The sequence below is a fragment of the Pseudophryne corroboree genome, chromosome 8 (assembly GCF_028390025.1).
Source record: "Pseudophryne corroboree isolate aPseCor3 chromosome 8, aPseCor3.hap2, whole genome shotgun sequence".
In the NCBI taxonomy this organism is placed as follows: Eukaryota; Metazoa; Chordata; class Amphibia; order Anura; family Myobatrachidae; genus Pseudophryne; species Pseudophryne corroboree.
In genome coordinates this window covers 95,255,436-95,276,226 of record NC_086451.1, presented here as the reverse complement: position 1 = coordinate 95,276,226, position 20,791 = coordinate 95,255,436, and the positions used below count along the sequence as shown (strand labels likewise).

Genomic DNA, 20,791 nt, shown 5'->3' with positions numbered 1-20,791 from the left:
TCAGTCTCTGGCTGATGCTGTTTTGTTCATGCTGTTAACTGGTTTGGTATATACTTGGTTGTACTGTGTGTATGGTGTGGACTGGTATGTATCTCGCCCTTAGATTAACAAAAATCCTTTCCTCGTATTGTCCGTCTCCTCTGGGCACAGTTCTCTAACTGAGGTCTGGAGGAGGGGCATAGAGGGAGGAGCCAGTTCACACCCATCTAAAGTCTTAGAGTGCCCATGTCTCCTGTGGAGCCCGTCTATACCCCATGGTCCTTACGGAGTCCCCAGCATCCTCTACGGACTAGGAGAAAAAGATTTACCGGTAGGTTTAAAATCTTATTTTTGTTACCATTATTTCATTGTGGGTAATTGGATACCCCCTTAATCGTTGTTTTCCTATGTAAGCGTTTGTTTTCGGTGAGCAAATCTTAACAACCTCAATTGGAGTATCTATTATAATGAACTCTTAAACTGGGGTAAGTGTACAGTTTGGGCAGAATAGATGTTTGCTTCTGAAAATGTACTAGCCCATTGACTTTCATATGGTTCTTGGTGATTGCCTTTGCTACTGCACTTCCTATATGTGTTCATTAGCATCCACATGATGAAATCAAAGCACCAGCCACACCAGTGCCCTGGCCGAGGGTCTTGCTGCATCATTAAAAACGAGGCAGGTTTAAGTGTCCACCTATGGCTCTGCTAAATTACCACATGTGTTGGACACTATGGCAGTAGTTCCCAGACCGGGTGCTGTGGCTCCGTGGGGTGCCTCAGGGCACTTACAAGGGTGCCTCGGGTTGGTGGTTCCGGGCCAACTCAAATATTTATGGTCAATAATAGGCAAAACCAATGCTTGTGGCTTCCAATTATACAATATATGGACAAACAGAAGCAAATCCTGTCCCTCACTTTAGGGTGCTGTGAGGCAATAAAGTTTAGGATCCACTTGGGGGTCTCAAAGTGTCGCCCTTTAGCACATAATGTAATTTTTTCTGCATTGACCTCAGAAAGAGTTCATGTAGTCCAAAAAATAAGTATACATGTTAATAAGCATTAGTGATGAGCGGGTTCGGTTTCTCGGAAACCGAACCCCCCCGAACTTCACCCTTTTTACACGGGTCCGAGGCAGGTTCGAACCTTCCCGCCTTGCTCGGCTAACCCGAGCGCGCCCGAACGTCATCATCCCGCTGACGGATTCTCGCGAGATTCGGATTCTATACAAGCAGCCGCGCGTCGCCGCCATTTTCACACGTGCATTGAGATTGATAGGGAGAGGACGTGGCTGGCGTCCTCTCCGTTTATATACGAGACAGTTGATCTGATTGCTTTGTTTGTTTATTTTACTATTGTGGGGAGGATTGGGGAGCAGCTGTTAGGAGGAGTACAGTGCAGAGTTTTGCTGATAGTGACCACCAGTTTTTTATCCGTTCTCTTCTCTGCCTGAAAAAAACGCTCCATACCATATCTGTGCTCAGTGTGCTGCATGATATATCTGTGCTGAGTGCTCACACTGCTTAATTGTGGGGACTGGGGAGCAGCTATAGCAGGAGTACAGTGCAGAGTTTTGCTGACAGTGACCACCAGTATACGTTTGTCTGCCTGAAAAACACTCCTGTGGCTTTTTTTTTTTTATACTAGTAGTTTAGCAGTTTGCTGACAGTGTCCACCAGGTCCATTATACTGTATATAGCAGTACGGTAGGCCACTGCTGTACCTACCTCTGTGTCGTCACTCGTCATCCATAAAGTATACTATCCATCCATCTACATTGTATACCTGTGGTGGCTTTTTTTTTTATACTAGTAGTTTAGCAGTCTGCTGACAGTGTCCACCAGGTCCATTATACTTTATATAGCAGTACGGTAGGCCACTGCTGTACCTACCTCTGTGTCGTCACTCGTCATCCATTAAGTATACTATCCATCCATCTACATTGTATACCTGTGGTGGCTTTTTTTTTATACTAGTAGTTTAGCAGTCTGCTGACAGTGTCCACCAGGTCCATTATACTGTATATAGCAGTACGGTAGGCCACTGCTGTACCTACCTCTGTGTCGTCACTCGTCATCCATTAAGTATACTATCCATCCATCTACATTGTATACCTGTGGTGGCTTTTTTTTTATACTAGTAGTTTAGCAGTCTGCTGAGTGTCCACCAGGTCCATTATACTGTATATAGCAGTACGGTAGGCCACTGCTGTACCTACCTCTGTGTCGTCACTCGTCATCCATAAAGTATACTATCCATCCATCTACATTGTATACCCGTGGTGGCTTTTTTTTATACTAGTAGTTTAGCAGTCTGCTGACAGTGTCCACCAGGTCCATTATACTGTATATAGCAGTACGGTAGGCCACTGCTGTACCTACCTCTGTGTCGTCACTCGTCATCCATAAAGTATACTATCCATCCATCTACATTGTATACCTGTGGTGGCTTTTTTTTCATACTAGTAGTTTAGCAGTCTGCTGAGTGTCCACCAGGTCCATTATACTGTATATAGCAGTACGGTAGGCCACTGCTGTACCTGCCTCTGTGTCGTCACTCGTCATCCATTAAGTATACTATCCATCCATCTACATTGTATACCTGTGGTGGCTTTTTTTTTTATACTTGTAGTTTAGCAGTCTGCTGACAGTGTCCACCAGGTCCATTATACTGTATATAGCAGTACGTTAGGCCACTGCTGTACCTACCTCTGTGTCGTCACTCGTCATCCATTAAGTATACTATCCATCCATCTACATTGTATACCTGTGGTGGCTTTTTTTTATACTAGTAGTTTAGCAGTCTGCTGACAGTGTCCACCAGGTCCATTATACTGTATATAGCAGTACGGTAGGCCACTGCTGTACCTACCTCTGTGTCGTCACTCGTCATCCATAAAGTATACTATCCATCTACATTGTATACCTGTGGTGGCTTTTTTTTTATACTAGTAGTTTAGCAGTCTGCTGACAGTGTCCACCAGGTCCATTATACTGTATATAGCAGTACGGTAGGCCACTGCTGTACCTACCTCTGAGTCGTCACTCGTCATCCATAAAGTATACTATCCATCCATCTACATTGTATACCTGTGGTGCCTTTTAGTTGTGCGCATTAAAATATGGAGAACAAAAATGTGGAGGTTAAAAAAATAGGGAAAGATCAAGATCCACTTCCACCTCGTGCTGAAGCTGCTGCCACTAGTCATGGCCGAGACGATGAAATGCCATCAACGTCGTCTGCCAAGGACGATGCCCAATGTCATAGTACAGAGCATGTAAAATCCAAAACACAAAAGATCAGTAAAATGCCTCAAAAATCAAAATTAAAAGCTTCTGAGGAGAAGCGTAAACTTGCCAATATGCCATTTACGACACGGAGTGGCAAGGAACGGCTGAGGCCCTGGCCTATGTTCATGGCTAGTGGTTCAGCTTCACATGAGGATGGAAGCACTCATCCTCTCGCTAGAAAAAAGAAAAGACTTAAGCTGGCAAAAGCACAGCAAAGAACTGTGCGTTCTTCGAAATCACAAATCCCCAAGGAGAGTCCAATTGTGTCGGTTGCGATGCCTGACCTTCCCAACACTGGACGGGAAGAGCTTGCGCCTTCCACCATTTGCACGCCCCCTGCAAGTGCTGGAAGGAGCACCCGCAGTCCAGTTCCTGATAGTCAAATTGAAGATGTCAGTGTTGAAGTACACCAGGATGAGGATATGGGTGTTGCTGGCGCTGGGGAGGAAATTGACCAGGAGGATTCTGATGGTGAGGTGGTTTGTTTAAGTCAGGCACCCGGGGAGACACCTGTTGTCCGTGGGAGGAATATGGCCATTGACATTCCTGGTCAAAATACAAAAAAAATCAGCTCTTCGGTGTGGAATTATTTCAACACAAATGCGGACAACAGGTGTCAAGCCGTGTGTTGCCTTTGTCAAACTGTAATAAGTAGGGGTAAGGACGTTAACCACCTCGGAACATCCTCCCTTATACGTCACCTGCAGCGCATTCATCATAAGTCAGTGACAAGTTCAAAAACTTTGGGCGACAGTGGAAGCAGTCCACTGACCAGTAAATCCCTTCCTCTTGTAACCAAGCTCCTGCAAACCACACCACCAACTCCCTCAGTGTCAATTTCCTCCTTACCCAGGAAAGCCAATAGTCCTGCAGGCCATGTCACTGGCAAGTCTGACGAGTCCTCTCCTGCCTGGGATTCCTCCGATGCATCCTTGAGTGTAACGCCTACTGCTGCTGGCGCTGCTGTTGTTGCTGCTGGGAGTCGATCGTCATCCCAGAGGGGAAGTCGGAAGACCACTTGTACTACTTCCAGTAAGCAATTGACTGTCCAACAGTCCTTTGCGAGGAAGATGAAATATCACAGCAGTCATCCTGCTGCAAAGCGGATAACTGAGGCCTTGGCAGCCTGGGCGGTGAGAAACGTGGTTCCGGTATCCATCGTTAATTCAGAGCCAACTAGAGACTTGATTGAGGTACTGTGTCCCCGGTACCAAATACCATCTAGGTTCCATTTCTCTAGGCAGGCGATACCGAAAATGTACACAGACCTCAGAAAAAGACTCACCAGTGTCCTAAAAAATGCAGTTGTACCCAATGTCCACTTAACCACGGACATGTGAAAAAGTGGAGCAGGGCAGACTCAGGACTATATGACTGTGACAGCCCACTGGGTAGATGTATTGCCTCCCGCTGCAAGAACAGCAGCGGCGGCACCAGTAGCAGCATCTCGCAACTCGTTCCTAGGCAGGCTACGCTTTGTATCACCGCTTTCCAGAATACGCACACAGCTGAAAACCTCTTACGGCAACTGAGGAAGATCATCGCAGAATGGCTTACCCCAATCGGACTCTCCTGGGGATTTGTGACATCGGACAACGCCAGCAATATTGTGCGTGCATTACATCTGGGCAAATTCCAGCACGTCCCATGTTTTGCACATACCTTGAATTTGGTGGTGCAGAATTATTTCAAAAACGACAGGGGCGTGCAAGAGATGCTGTCGGTGGCCCGAAGAATTGCGGGCCACTTTCGGCGTTCAGGCACCGCGTACAGAAGACTGGAGCACCACCAAAAATACCTTAACCTGCCCTGCCATCATCTGAAGCAAGAGGTGGTAACGAGGTGGAATTCAACCCTCTATATGCTTCAGAGGATGGAGGAGCAGCAAAAGGCCATTCAAGCCTATACATCTGGCCACGATATAGGCAAAGGAGGTGGAATGCACCTGTCTCAAGCGCAGTGGAGAATGATTTCAACGTTGTGCAAGGTTCTGCAACCCTTTGAACTTGCCACACGTGAAGTCAGTTCAGACACTGCCAGCCTGAGTCAGGTCATTCCCCTCATCAGGCTTTTGCAGAAGAAGCTGGAGACATTGAAGGAGGAGCTAAAACAGAGCGATTCCGCTAGGCATGTGGGACTTGTGGATGGAGCCCTTCATTTGCTTAACCAGGATTCACGGGTGGTCAATCTGTTGAAATCAGAGCACTACATTTTGGCCACCGTGCTCGATCCTAGATTTAAAACCTACGTTGTATCTCTCTTTCCGGCAGACACAAGTCTGCAGAGGTTCAAAGACCTGCTGGTGAGAAAATTGTCAAGTCAAGCGGAACGTGACCCGTCAACAGCTCCTCCTTCACATTCTCCCGCAACTGGGGGTGCGAGGAAAAGGCTAAGAATTCCGAGCCCACCCGCTGGCGGTGATGCAGGGCAGTCTGGAGCGAGTGCTGACATCTGGTCCGGACTGAAGGACCTGCCAACGATTACTGACGTCGTCTACTGTCACTGCATATGATTCTCTCACCATTGAAAGAATGGTGGAGGATTATTTGAGTGACCGCATCCAAGTAGGCACGTCAGACAGTCCGTACGTATATTGGCAGGAAAAAGAGGCAATTTGGAGGCCCTTGCACAAACTGGCTTTATTCTACCTAAGTTGCCCTCCCTCTAGTGTGTACTCCGAAAGAGTGTTTAGTGCAGCTGCTCACCTTGTCAGCAATCGGCGTACGAGGTTACTTCCAGAAAATGTGGAGAAGATGATGTTTATTAAAATGAATTATAATCAATTCCTCCGTGGAGACATTCACCAGCAGCAATTGCCTCCAGAAAGTACACGGGGACCTGAGATGGTGGATTCCAGTGGGGACGAATTAATAATCTGTGAGGAGGGGGATGTACACAGTGAAGGGGTGATGAATCGGACGATGATGATGAGGTGGACATCTTGTCTCTGTAGAGCCAGTTTGTGCAAGGAGAGATTGATTGCTTCTTTTTTGGTGGGGGCCCAAACCAACCAGTCATTTCAGTCACAGTCGTGTGGCAGAACCTGTCGCTGAAATGATGGGTTCGTTAAAGTGTGCATGTCCTGTTTATACAACATAAGGGTGGGTGGGAGGGCCCAAGGACAATTCCATCTTGCACCTCTTTTTCCTTTCATTTTCTTTACATCATGTGCTGTTTGGGGAGTATTTTTTTGAAGGGCCATCCTGCCTGACACTGCAGTGTCACTCCTAGATGGGCCAGGTGTTTGTGTCGGCCACTTGTGTCGCTTAGCTTAGTCACACAGCGACCTTGGTGCGCCTCTTTTTTTCTTTGCATCATGTGCTGTTTGGGGACTGTTTTTTTCAAGTGCCATCCTGTCTGACACTGCAGTGCCACTCCTAGATGGACCAGGTGTTTGTGTCGGCCACTTGGGTCGCTTAGCTTAGTCACACAGCTACCTCATTGCGCCTCTTTTTTTCTTTGCATCATGTGCTGTTTGGGGACTATTTTTTTCAAGTGCCATCCTGTCTGACACTGCAGTGCCACTCCTAGATGGGCCAGGTGTTTGTGTCGGCCACTAGGGTCGCTTAGCTTAGTCACACAGCTACCTCATTGCGCATCTTTTTTTCTTTGCATCATGTGCTGTTTGGGGACTATTTTTTTCAAGTGCCATCCTGTCTGACACTGCAGTGCCACTCCTAGATGGGCCAGGTGTTTGTGTCGGCCACTTGTGTCGCTTAGCTTAGCCATCCAGCGACCTCTGTGCAAATTTTAGGACTAAAAATAATATTGTGAGGTGTTCAGAATAGACTGAAAATTAGTGGAAATTATGGTTATTGAGGTTAATAATACTATGGGATCAAAATGACCCCCAAATTCTATGATTTAAGCTGTTTTTTAGTGCTTTTTGAAAAAAACCACCCGAATCCGACAAAAAATTTCCGGTGAGGTTATGCCAAAACGCGTCCGAACCCAAAACACGGCCGCGGAACCGAACCCAAAACTAAAACACAAAACCCGAAAAATTTCCGGTGCACATCACTAATAAGCATACATGTAGCCTTGTCAGTTTGAGAAGACTTACCATGTATTTGCTGACTAATCTGCCAGTCACAGTAAATGTAATCTATATATCTCTTTCCCAGTGGTGCAAGTAGAAAAAATGTCTTATAGGTACTGTGTGCGCGCGCCAAAAAATGGGTGTGGCCAAATGCCACATGGGGCGAGCCATTGAAAATGGGGGCGTGATACACGGGGAGGGACAGATTCACATATGACCCCAATAGTGCCAGGTACACGTTGCCCCACAGTGCCAGATATACAATGCCCCAGAGTGCAAGATATACATTGCCCCACAGTGCCAGATACACATTGCCTCACTGTGCCAGATATACATTGCCCCACAGTGCCAGATATACATTGCCCCACAGTGCCAGATATACATTGCCCCATAGTGCCAGATATACATTGCCCCACAGTGCCAGATACACATTGCCCCACAGTGCCAGATACACATTGCCCCAAATTGCCAGATACACATGCCCCCACAGTGCCAGATACACATGCCCCCACAGTGCCAGATACACATGCCCCCACAGTGCCAGATACACAAATGCCCCCACAGTGCCAGATACACAAATGCCCCCACAGTGCCAGATACACAAATGCCCCCACAGTGCCAGATACACAAATGCCCCCACAGTGCCAGATACACATGCCCCCACAGTGCCAGATACACTTGCCCCCACAGTGCCAGATACACTTGCCCCCACAGTGCCAGATACACATGCCCCCACAGTGCCAGATACACATTGCCCCACAGTGCCGCCACACAGTGCCAGATACACATTGCCCCACAGTGCCAGATACACAAATGCCCCCAGAGTGCCAGATACACATTGCCTCACACTGCCAGATACACAAATGCCCCCCAGTGCCAGATACGCAAATGCCCCCACTGTGCCAGATATGCCCCCAGTGCCAGATACACATGTCCCCCCAGTACCAGATATGCCCTCAGTGCCAGATATGCCCCCAGTGCCAGATACACATGTCCCGGCAGTGCCAGATATGCCCCCAGTGCCAGATACACATGTCCCCCAAGTGCCAGATATGCCCCAGTGCCAGATACACATGTCCCTCCCAGTGCCAGATATGCCCTCAGTGTCAGATATGCCCCCAGTGCCAGATACACGTGCCCCGCAGTGCTAGATATGCCCCCAGTGCCAGATACACGTGCCCCGCAGTGCTAGATATGCCCCCAGTGCCAGATACACATGTCCCCCCCAGTGCCAGATATGCCTCCAGTGCCAGATACACATTTCCCCCAGTGCCAAATATGCCCCCAGTGCCAGGTATACATGCCCCCCCTTCCCCTGCTGCTCACCGCTACTGCTGTCCTGTGTGTGTGTGAGGGGAGGAGAGCGCAGCCTGCACCTCTCCTGCCCCATAGTTTCCGGCAGCGGAGCGGGTGTCTTCCTAAAATTCAGCGCCGATCCGTGAGCCAATCAAAGCTGAGCTCTAATTGGCTCACGGGCCGGCGCTGAATTGAAGGAAGACACTGAGGGGCAGGAGAGGCGAACGCTGCGCCCTCCTCCCCTCTGAGCAGCGGCGGTGAGCCGCAGAGGGAGGGAGCGGGGAGGAGTGGCTTCCCGTACGGCGTACCCGCGGCTAAATTCTTAAGGGTACACCGTACCCACCCACTTGCACCGCTGCTCTTTCCTGTTACTCATGTCCCTATTTTTTGTGACCCATATCAGGTTTCTCAGACGACAGACGGCTTGGATGCCGACCTATGGAAAGATGGTTTATTTAAGTCCAAGGTGACAAGATATCTTTGTTTCACCAGAGCCTTCTTAAGAGAAAATGTGAGTTTTAAAGTTTCCCATTTACTTAGTCTGTTTTGTGTGTCTTGTTCTCTTTCTTCCAGTGTCTCTTACCTTCACATCTCCCCCATCTCTTCTTTCATAGAGCCATTTAGGGAATGTCTTGGTGGATATGAAACTGATCGACATAAAAGACACATTACCTGTTGGCTTCATCCCCATCCAGGAGACTGTGGATACACGTAAGTCACCTACATTTATAAATATGCTTCTCCTGTGTTTCCTTATCATAGAGGCTCACAAGAAGAAAGGAAGAATGTAAGGCTTCTGTTATGCATCTTCGGTTGTGTGCTGTGAGCCTACATATATCAATTTCCATGTAGTAACATAACAATCATGTCTGTACATTGCCTACCTGTGTTCCTACTGTCTCCCTCCCTACCCGCCTTTCCTATCTAAAGGTGGGTACACACTAGAAAGATATATCTGCAGATCAATTGATCTGCAGATATATCTATGGACGGATCGGGCAGTGTGCTGTGCATACACACTGCCTGATCCGTCGGGGACTGACGTCATGAACTGGGCGGGCGTGTACACACTCCCGCCCAGTTCAGCTGTCAATTACCACCGGCCGCCGCAGCATGTGTACGGGTGGTCGGCCGACCGCCGTACACACACAGCGACGCGCCAATATATCGGTAGATATATTGGCCGTCGGCTGTGCTGCGGGGCCGACGCGATACGTCTGTGAACGACGGAGTTCACAGACGTATCGGCCGTACACACTGGCCGACGGACCCGCGATATATCGGCCGTTCAAGAGAACGGCCGATATATCGGCCAGTGTGTACGGGCCTTTAGTCACAGTAGATTAACTGCTTGTTTATTACTAGAATTCCTGCATTGTTTAATAATGATAAGATCAAAGGAACTTTTCACTTGTGTGATTAATTCGAGTCAAGCAGTGCGCAGTTTTCCATTGGAAACCAGAATTAACATTTTCTCTAAACAAGAATAAAATTCCAGCCTCTATGCTCGGAGAAGTGTTCTGGTCACTTGCAAGCAAAGGAGACTTACAAGTTCCTTAATCCTCTCCCTTTTCACTTACTTCAGTCGGATTCTTGCACAACTGCATTTTCACTGTTTATTTCTCTTACGTCCTAGAGGACGCTGGGGACTCCGTAAGGACAATGGGGATAGACGGGCTCCGCAGGAGACATGGGCACTTTAAGAAAGACTTTAGGTATGGGTGTGCACTGGCTCCTCCCTCTATGCCCCTCCTCCAGACCTCAGTTTACTACTGTGCCCAGAGGAGACTGGGTGCATTGCAGGGAGCTCTCCTGAGTTTCCTGTCAGAAAGTATTTTGTTAGGTTTTTTATTTTCAGGGAGCCTGCTGGCAGCAGACTCCCTGCATCGAGGGACTGAGGGGAGAGAAGCAGACCTACTTCTGTGAGTTTCAAGGCTCTGCTTCTTAGGCTACTGGACACCATTAGCTCCAGAGGGATCGGTACGCAGGTCTCACCCTCGCCGTCCGTCCCAGAGCCGTGCCGCCGTCCTCCTCACAGAGCCGGAAGATAGAAGCCGGGTGAGTATGAGAAGAAAAGAAGACTTCAAAGGCGGCAGAAGACTTCATGATCTTCACTGAGGTAACGCACAGCACCGCAGCTGTGCGCCATTGCTCCCAAACACCTCACACACGGCAGTCACTGTAAGGGTGCAGGGCGCAGGGGGGGCGCCCTGGGCAGCATATAAACCTCTTTCTGGCAAAAATAGACATATATAAAGTTGGGCACTGTATATATAATGAGTCCACGCCAGTTTCAGTATATTTGAGCGGGACAGAAGCCCGCCGCCGCCGAGGGGGTGAGGCTTCTCCCTCAGCACTTACCAGCGCCATTTTCTCCACAGCACAGCGCTGAGAGGAAGCTCCCCGGACTCTCCCCTGCTTAACCACGGTGAAAGAGGGTTTTGAAGAAGGGGGGGCACATAATTTGGCGCATTTATACATGTACAAACAGCGCTACATGGTAAACATATTTCTCTATCGTCCTAGTGGATGCTGGGGTTCCTGAAAGGACCATGGGGAATAGCGGCTCCGCAGGAGACAGGGCACAAAAAGTAAAGCTTTTTCCGATCAGGTGGTGTGCACTGGCTCCTCCCCCTATGACCCTCCTCCAGACTCCAGTTAGATTTTTGTGCCCGGCCGAGAAGGGTGCAATCTAGGTGGCTCTCCTAAAGAGCTGCTTAGAAAAAGTTTAGCTAGGTTTTTTATTTTACAGTGATTCCTGCTGGCAACAGGATCACTGCAGCGAGGGACTGAGGGGAGAAGGAGTCAACTCACCTGCGTGCAGGATGGATTGGCTTCTTGGCTACTGGACATCAAGCTCCAGAGGGACGATCACAGGTACAGCCTGGATGGTCACCGGAGCCACGCCGCCGGCCCCCTTGCAGATGCTGAAGTCAGAAGAGGTCCAGAATCGGCGGCTGAAGACTCCTGCAGTCTTCAAAAGGTAGCGCACAGCACTGCAGCTGTGCGCCATTTTCCTCTCAGCACACTTCACACGGCAGTCACTGAGGGTGCAGGGCGCTGGGGGGGGGCGCCCTGGGAGGCAAAATGATTACCTATAAAGGCTAAAAATACCTCACATATAGCCCTAGAGGCTATATGGAGATATTTAACCCCTGCCTGGATTCACTAAATAGCGGGAGACGAGCCCGCCAGAAAAGGGGCGGGGCCTATCTCCTCAGCACACGGCGCCATTTCCTCTCACAGCTCCGCTGGTCAGGACGGCTCCCAGGTCTCTCCCCTGCACTGCACTACAGAAACAGGGTAAAACAGAGAGGGGGGGGCACATTTATGGCGATATTTTGATATAACAAAGCAGCTATAAGGGAGCACTTATTATAAGGCTATCCCTGATATATATATAGCGCTTTTGGTGTGTGCTGGCAAACTCTCCCTCTGTCTCCCCAAAGGGCTAGTGGGTCCTGTCTTCGTTAGGAGCATTCCCTGTGTGTCTGCTGTGTGTCGGTACGTGTGTGTCGACATGTATGAGGACGATATTGGTGTGGAGGCGGAGCAATTGCCAAATATGAGGATGTCACCCCCTAGGGAGTCGACACCGGAATGGATGCCTTTATTTATGGAACTACGGGATAGTGTCAACACGCTAAAGCAGTCGTTTGACGACATGAGGCGGCCGGACAATCAATTAGTGCCTGTCCAGGCGACTCAAACACCGTCAGGGGCTGTGAAACGCCCTTTGCCTCAGTCGGTCGACACAGACCCAGACACAGGCGATGACTCCAGTGGTGACGGTGACGAATCAACCGTATTTTCCAGTAGGGCCACACGTTATATGATTTTGGCAATGAAGGAGGCGTTACATTTAGCTGATACTACAGGTACCACTAAACAGGGTATTATGTGGGGTATGAAAAAACTACCTATAGTTTTTCCTGAATCAGAAGAATTAAATGACGTGTGTAATGAAGCGTGGGTTGCCCCTGATAAAAAGCTGATAATTTCAAAGAAATTATTGGCATTATACCCTTTCCCGCCAGAGGTTAGGGAGCGCTGGGAAACACCTCCTAGGGTGGACAAGGCGCTAACACGCTTATCTAAACAAGTGGCGTTACCCTCTCCTGAGACGGCCGCACTTAAAGATCCATCAGATAGGAGGATGGAAAATATCCAAAAAAGTATATACACACATGCAGGTGTTATACTACGACCAGCTGTAGCGACTGCCTGGATGGGCAGTGCTGGGGTAGTTTGGTCAGAGTCCCTGATTGAAAATATTGATACCCTGGACAGGGACAATATTTTACTGTCGTTAGAACAAATAAAGGATGCATTTCTTTATATGCGTGATGCACAGAGGGATATCTGCACACTGGCATCACGGGTAAGTGCTATGTCCATTTCGGCCAGAAGAGCTTTATGGACGCGACAGTGGACAGGCGATGCGGATTCAAAACGGCATATGGAAGTTTTGCCGTATAAAGGGGAGGAGTTATTTGGAGTCGGTCTATCAGATTTGGTGGCCACGGCTACAGCCGGGAAATCCACCTTTCTACCTCAAGTCACTCCCCAACAGAAAAAGGCACCGACTTTTCAACCGCAGCCCTTTCGTTCCTTTAAAAATAAGAGAGCAAAGGGCTATTCATATCTGCCACGAGGCAAAGGTCGAGGGAAGAGACAGCAACACGCAGCTCCTTCCCAGGAACAGAAGCCCTCCCCGGCTTCTACAAAAGCCTCAGCATGACGCTGGGGCTTCTCAAGCGGACTCGGGGACGGTGGGCGGTCGTCTCAAAAATTACAGCGCGCAGTGGGCTCACTCGCAGGTAGATCCCTGGATCCTGCAGATAATATCTCAAGGGTACAGGTTGGAATTAGAGACGGATCCACCTCGCCGTTTCCTGAAGTCTGCTTTACCAACGTCCCCCTCCGAAAGGGAGACGGTTTTGGAAGCCATTCACAAGCTGTACTCTCAGCAGGTGATAGTCAAGGTACCTCTTCTACAACAAGGGAAGGGGTATTATTCCACTCTTTTTGTGGTACCGAAGCCGGATGGCTCGGTAAGGCCTATTCTAAATCTGAAGTCCTTGAACCTGTACATAAAGAAGTTCAAGTTCAAAATGGAGTCACTCAGAGCAGTGATAGCGAACCTGGAAGAGGGGGACTTTATGGTATTCTTGGACATCAAGGATGCGTATCTCCACGTTCCAATTTACCCCTCACACCAGGGGTACCTCAGGTTCGTTGTACAAAACTGTCACTATCAGTTTCAGACGCTGCCGTTCGGATTGTCCACGGCACCTCGGATCTTTACAAAGGTAATGGCCGAGATGATGATTCTTCTTCGAAGAAAAGGCGTATTAATTATCCCATACTTGGACGATCTCCTAATAAGGGCGAGGTCCAGAGAACAGCTAGAGATGGGATTAGCACTGTCTCAAGAAGTGCTAAAACAGCACGGGTGGATTCTGAATATTCCAAAATCCCAGTTAATGCCGACAACTCGTCTGCTGTTCCTAGGGATGATTCTGGACACGGTTCAGAAAAAGGTTTTTCTCCCGGAGGAAAAAGCCAAGGAGTTATCCGAGCTTGTCAGGAACCTCCTAAAACCAGGAAAGGTGTCTGTACATCAATGCACAAGAGTCCTGGGAAAAATGGTGGCTTCTTACGAAGCAATTCCATTCGGCAGATTCCACGCAAGAATTTTCCAAAGGGATCTGTTGGACAAATGGTCAGGGTCGCATCTTCAGATGCACCTACGGATAACCCTGTCTCCAAGGACAAGGGTGTCTCTTCTGTGGTGGTTGCAGAGTCCTCATCTATTGGAGGGCCGCAGATTTGGCATACAGGATTGGATCCTGGTGACCACGGACGCCAGCCTGAGAGGCTGGGGAGCAGTCACACAAGGAAGAAACTTCCAGGGAGTATGGACAAGCCTGGAAACGTCTCTTCACATAAACATTCTGGAACTAAGAGCAATATACAATGCTCTAAGCCAGGCAGAACCTCTGCTTCAGGGAAAACCGGTGTTGATCCAGTCGGACAACATCACGGCAGTCGCCCATGTGAACAGACAGGGCGGCACAAGAAGCAGGAGTGCAATGGCAGAAGCTGCAAGGATTCTTCGCTGGGCAGAGAATCATGTGATAGCACTGTCAGCAGTGTTCATCCCGGGAGTGGACAACTGGGAAGCAGACTTCCTCAGCAGACACGATCTTCACCCGGGAGAGTGGGGACTTCATCCAGAAGTCTTCCACATGCTGGTAACCCGTTGGGAAAGACCAATGGTGGACATGATGGCGTCTCGCCTCAACAAAAAACTGGACAGGTATTGCGCCAGGTCAAGAGATCCGCAGGCAATAGCTGTGGACGCGCTGGTAACGCCTTGGGTGTACCAGTCGGTGTATGTGTTTCCTCCTCTGCCTCTCATACCAAAAGTATTGAGAATTATACGGCAAAGAGGCGTAAGAACGATACTAGTGGTTCCGGATTGGCCAAGAAGGACTTGGTACCCGGAACTTCAAGAGATGATCACGGAAGATCCGTGGCCTCTACCTCTAAGGAGGGACTTGCTTCAGCAGGGTCCCTGTCTGTTTCAAGACTTACCGCGGCTGCGTTTGACGGCATGGCGGTTGAACGCCGGATCCTAATGGAAAAAGGCATGCCGGAAGAAGTCATTCCTACTTTGATTAAAGCAAGGAAAGAAGTAACCGTGCAACATTATCACCGAATTTGGCGAAAATATGTTGCGTGGTGCGAAGATCGGAGTGCTCCGACGGAGGAATTTCAACTGGGTCGATTCCTACATTTCCTGCAATCAGGATTGTCTATGGGTCTCAAATTGGGATCTATTAAGGTTCAAATTTCGGCCCTGTCGATTTTCTTTCAAAAAGAATTGGCTTCAGTCCCTGAAGTCCAGACCTTTGTTAAGGGAGTGCTGCATATACAGCCCCCTGTGGTGCCTCCAGTGGCACCGTGGGATCTCAATGTAGTTTTGGATTTTCTAAAATCTCATTGGTTTGAACCACTAAATAAGGTGGATTTGAAATATCTCACTTGGAAAGTGACCATGCTTCTAGCCCTGGCTTCTGCCAGGAGAGTGTCAGAATTGGCAGCTTTATCTTACAAAAGCCCATATCTGATTTTCCATTCGGACAGGGCAGAACTGCGGACTCGTCCGCATTTTCTCCCTAAGGTGGTGTCAGCATTTCATCTGAACCAGCCTATTGTAGTGCCTGCGGCTACAAGTGACTTGGAGGACTCCAAGTTACTGGACGTTGTCAGAGCATTAAAAATATATATTGCAAGAACAGCTGGAGTCAGAAAATCTGACTCGTTGTTTATATTGTATGCACCCAACAAGATGGGTGCTCCTGCGTCTAAGCAGACGATTGCTCGTTGGATCTGTAGCACAATCCAACTGGCACATTCTGTGGCAGGCCTGCCACAGCCTAAATCTGTAAAGGCCCACTCCACAAGGAAGGTGGGCTCATCTTGGGCGGCTGCCCGAGGGGTCTCGGCATTACAACTTTGCCGAGCAGCTACGTGGTCAGGGGAGAACACGTTTGTAAAATTTTACAAATTTGATACTCTGGCTAAGGAGGACCTGGAGTTCTCTCATTCGGTGCTGCAGAGTCATCCGCACTCTCCCGCCCGTTTGGGAGCTTTGGTATAATCCCCATGGTCCTTTCAGGAACCCCAGCATCCACTAGGACGATAGAGAAAATAAGATTTTACTTACCGATAAATCTATTTCTCGGAGTCCGTAGTGGATGCTGGGCGCCCATCCCAAGTGCGGATTATCTGCATAAATTGTACATAGTTATTGTTAACTAATTCGGGTTATTGTTGTAGGAAGCCATCTTTCAGAGGCTCCGCTGTTATCATACTGTTAACTGGGTTTAGATCACAGGTTGTACGGTGTGATTGGTGTGGCTGGTATGAGTCTTACCCGGGATTCAAAATCCTCCCTTATTGTGTACGCTCGTCCGGGCACAGTACCTAACTGGAGTCTGGAGGAGGGTCATAGGGGGAGGAGCCAGTGCACACCACCTGATCGGAAAAAGCTTTACTTTTTGTGCCCTGTCTCCTGCGGAGCCGCTATTCCCCATGGTCCTTTCAGGAACCCCAGCATCCACTACGGACTCCGAGAAATAGATTTATCGGTAAGTAAAATCTTATTATTTATATAGTGTTTTTTCCTGGGTCATATAGCGCTGGGTGTGTGCTGGCATACTCTCTCTCTGTCTCTCCAAAGGGCCTTGTGGGGGAACTGTCTTCAGATAAGAGGATTCCCTGAGTGTGTGGTGTGTCGGTAAGTGTGTGTCGACATGTCTGAGGTAGAAGGCTTTCAGGGGGAGGAGGAGGAGAGAATGAGTGTGGTGTCTCCGTCGACAAAGCCGACACCTGACTGGATGGATATGTGGAAGGTTTTAAGTGCTAATGTAAATTTCTCTAACGTCCTAAGTGGATGCTGGGGACTCCGTCAGGACCATGGGAATAGCGGCTCCGCAGGAGACAGGGCACAAAAATAAAGCTTTAGGATCAGGTGGTGTGTACTGGCTCCTCCCCCTATGACCCTCCTCCAAGCCTCAGTTAGGTTTTTGTGCCCGTCCGAGCAGGGTGCAATCTAGGTGGCTCTCTTAAAGAGCTGCTTAGAAAAAGTTTTTTAGGTTTTTTATTTTCAGTGAGTCCTGCTGGCAACAGGCTCACTGCATCGAGGGACTTAGGGGAGAGAATTTCAACTCACCTGCGTGCAGGATGGATTGGATTCTTAGGCTACTGGACACCATTAGCTCCAGAGGGAGTCGGAACACAGGTCTCACCCTGGGGTTCGTCCCGGAGCCGCGCCGCCGACCCCCCTTACAGATGCTGAAGATTGAAGGTCCGGAAACAGGCGGCAGAAGGCTTTTCAGTCTTCATGAAGGTAGCGCACAGCACTGCAGCTGTGCTGTGCGCCATTGTTGTCACACACTTCACACCAAGCGGTCACGGAGGGTGCAGGGCGCTGCTGGGGGCGCCCTGGGCAGCAATATTTTATTACCTTAAGGCAAAAGAATACATCACATATAGCCATTAAGGCTATATGTATGTATTTAACCCATGCCAGTTATCTAAAACTACGGGAGGAAAGCCCGCCGAAATAGGGGGCGGGGCTTATTCTCCTCAGCACACAGCGCCATTTTCCTGCTCAGCTCCGCTGTGAGGAAGGCTCCCAGGACTCTCCCCTGCACTGCACTACAGAAACAGGGTAAAACAGAGAGGGGGGGCATTTTTTGGCGATATACTGGATATATTTAAGCTGCTATAAGGAACAACACTTATATAAGGTTGTTCCCATATATATTATAGCGCTTGGGTGTGTGCTGGCAAACTCTCCCTCTGTCTCCCCAAAGGGCTAGTGGGGTCCTGTCTTCGATAAGAGCATTCCCTGTGTGTCTGCTGTGTGTCGGTACGTGTGTGTCGACATGTATGAGGACGATGTTGGCGTGGAGGCAGAGCAATTGCCGATAATGGTGATGTCACCCCCCAGGGAGTCGACACCGGAATGGATGGCTTTGTTTATGGAATTACGTGATAATGTCAGCACATTACAAAAATCAGTTGACGACATGAGACGGCCGGCAAACCAGTTAGTACCTGCCCAGGCGTCTCAGACACCGTCAGGGGCTGTAAAGCGCCCTTTACCTCAGTCGGTCGACACAGACCCAGACACAGACACTGAATCTAGTGTCGACGGTGATGAAACAAACGTATTTTCAAGTAGGGCCACACGTTATATGATCACGGCAATGAAGGAGGCTTTGCATATCTCTGATGCTGCAAGTACCACAAAAAGGGGTATTATGTGGGGGGTGAAAAAACTACCTGTAGTTTTTCCTGAATCAGAGGAATTAAATGATGTATGTGATGAAGCGTGGTTTAACCCAGATAGAAAAATGCTAATTTCAAAAAAGTTATTAGCATTATACCCTTTCCCGCCAGAGGTTAGGGCGCGCTGGGAAACACCCTCTAGGGTGGATAAGGCGCTCACACGCTTATCAAAACAAGTGGCGTTACCGTCTCCGGATACGGCCGCCCTCAAGGATCCAGCAGATAGGAGACTGGAAACCACCCTAAAAAGTATATACACACATACTGGTGTTATACTGCGACCGGCCATCGCCTCAGCCTGGATGTGCAGTGCTGGGGTCGTCTGGTTGGATTCCCTGACTGAAAATATTGATACCCTGGATAGGGACAGTATTTTATTGACTATAGAGCAATTAAAGGATGCTTTCCTTTATATGCGAGATGCGCAGAGAGATATTTGCACTCTCGCATCGAGAGTAAATGCGATGTCCATATCTGCCAGAAGGAGTTTATGGACGCGACAGTGGTCAGGTGATGCGGATTCCAAACGACATATGGAAGTATTGCCGTATAAAGGGGAGGAATTATTTGGCGTCGGTCTATCGGATCTGGTGGCCACGGCAACTGCCGGAAAATCCACCTTTTTACCTCAGACCCCCTCCCAACAGAAAAAGACACCGTCTTTTCAGCCGCAGTCCTTTCGGTCCTATAAGAACAAGCGGACAAAAGGACAGTCATATCTGCCTAGGGGCAGAGGAAGGGGTAAGAGAGGGCAGTAAGCAGCCCCTGCCCAGGAACAGAAGCCCTCCCAGGGTTCTGCAAAGCCCTCAGCATGACGCTGGGGCCTTACAAGCGGACTCAGGAACGGTGGGGGGTCGACTCAAGAATTTCAGCGCACAGTGGGCTTGCTCACAGGTGGACCCCTGGATTCTGCAGGTAGTATCTCAGGGTTACAGGTTGGAATTCGAGAAGTCTCCCCCTTGCCGGTTCCTAAAGTCTGCTTTGCCAACGTCTCCCTCAGACAGGGAGACGGTATTGGAAGCCATTCACAAGCTGTTTGCTCAGCAGGTGATAGTCAAGGTACCCCTCCTACAACAGGGAAAGGGGTATTACTCCACGCTATTTGTGGTACCGAAGCCGGACGGCTCGGTAAGACCTATTCTAAATCTGAAATCTTTGAACCTGTACATACAAAAATTCAAGTTCAAGATGGAGTCACTCAGAGCAGTGATAGCGAATCTGGAAGAAGGGGACTTTATGGTGTCCCTGGACATAAAGGATGCTTACCTGCATGTCCCAATTTGCCCTTCACATCAAGGGTACCTCAGGTTCGTGGTGCAAAACTGTCATTATCAGTTTCAGACGCTGCCGTTTGGATTGTCCACGGCACCTCGGGTCTTTACCAAGGTAATGGCCGAAATGATGATTCTTCTGCGAAGAAGAGGCGTATTAATTATCCCTTACTTGGACGATCTCCTGATAAGGGCAAGGTCCAGAGAACAGCTGGAGGACGGAGTAGCACTAACCCAAGTAGTGCTGCAACAACACGGGTGGATTCTGAATTTTCCAAAATCTCAGTTGACCCCGACAACACGTCTGCTGTTCCTGGGAATGATTCTGGACACGGTTCAGAAAAAGGTGTTTCTTCCGGAGGAGAAAGCCAGGGAGTTATCCGAACTTGTCAGGAACCTCCTAAAACCAGGGACAGTGTCTGTACATCAATGCACAAGAGTCCTGGGAAAGATGGTGGCTTCTTACGAAGCGATTCCATTCGGCAGATTCCACGCACAAACTTTTCAGTGGGATCTGCTGGACAAATGGTCCGGATCGCATCTGCAGATGCATCAGCGGATAACCTTATCGCCACGGACAAGGGTGTCTCTTCTGTGGTGGTTGCAGAGTGCTCATCTGTTAGAGGGCCGCAGATTCGGCATACAGGACTGGGTCCTGGTGACCACGGATGCCAGTCTGAGAGGCTGGGGAGCGGTCACACAAGGAAGAAACTTCCAGGGAGTATGGTCAAGCCTGGAGATGTCTCTTCACATAAATATACTGGAGCGAAGAGCGATTTACAATGCTCTAAGTCTGGCAAAACCCCTGCTTCAGGGTCAGCCGGTGTTGATCCAGTCGGACAACATCACGGCAGTCGCCCACGTAAACAGACAGGGCGGCACAAGAAGCAGGACAGCAATGGCAGAAGCTGCAAGGATTCTTCGCTGGGCGGAAGATCATGTGATAGCACTGTCAGCAGTATTCATTCCGGGAGTGGACAACTGGGAAGCAGACTTCCTCAGCAGACACGATCTACACCCGGGAGAGTGGGGACTTCATCCAGAAGTCT

At 49.1% G+C, this 20,791-nt stretch overlaps 1 protein-coding gene across 7 annotated transcripts in view; it reads left to right on the top strand.

The window, feature by feature from the left end:
- The window catches only part of MVB12B (multivesicular body subunit 12B), a 431,719-nt gene that overhangs the window by 250,331 nt on the left and 160,597 nt on the right, over positions 1-20,791 (top strand). For all 7 annotated transcript variants that reach the window (XM_063936805.1, XM_063936806.1, XM_063936809.1 and 4 more), the window contains 2 exons: positions 9,008-9,115; positions 9,219-9,315. In XM_063936805.1, coding sequence (XP_063792875.1) covers positions 9,008-9,115; positions 9,219-9,315 — 205 coding nt within the window. The remainder of the gene's footprint in view (positions 1-9,007; positions 9,116-9,218; positions 9,316-20,791) is intronic.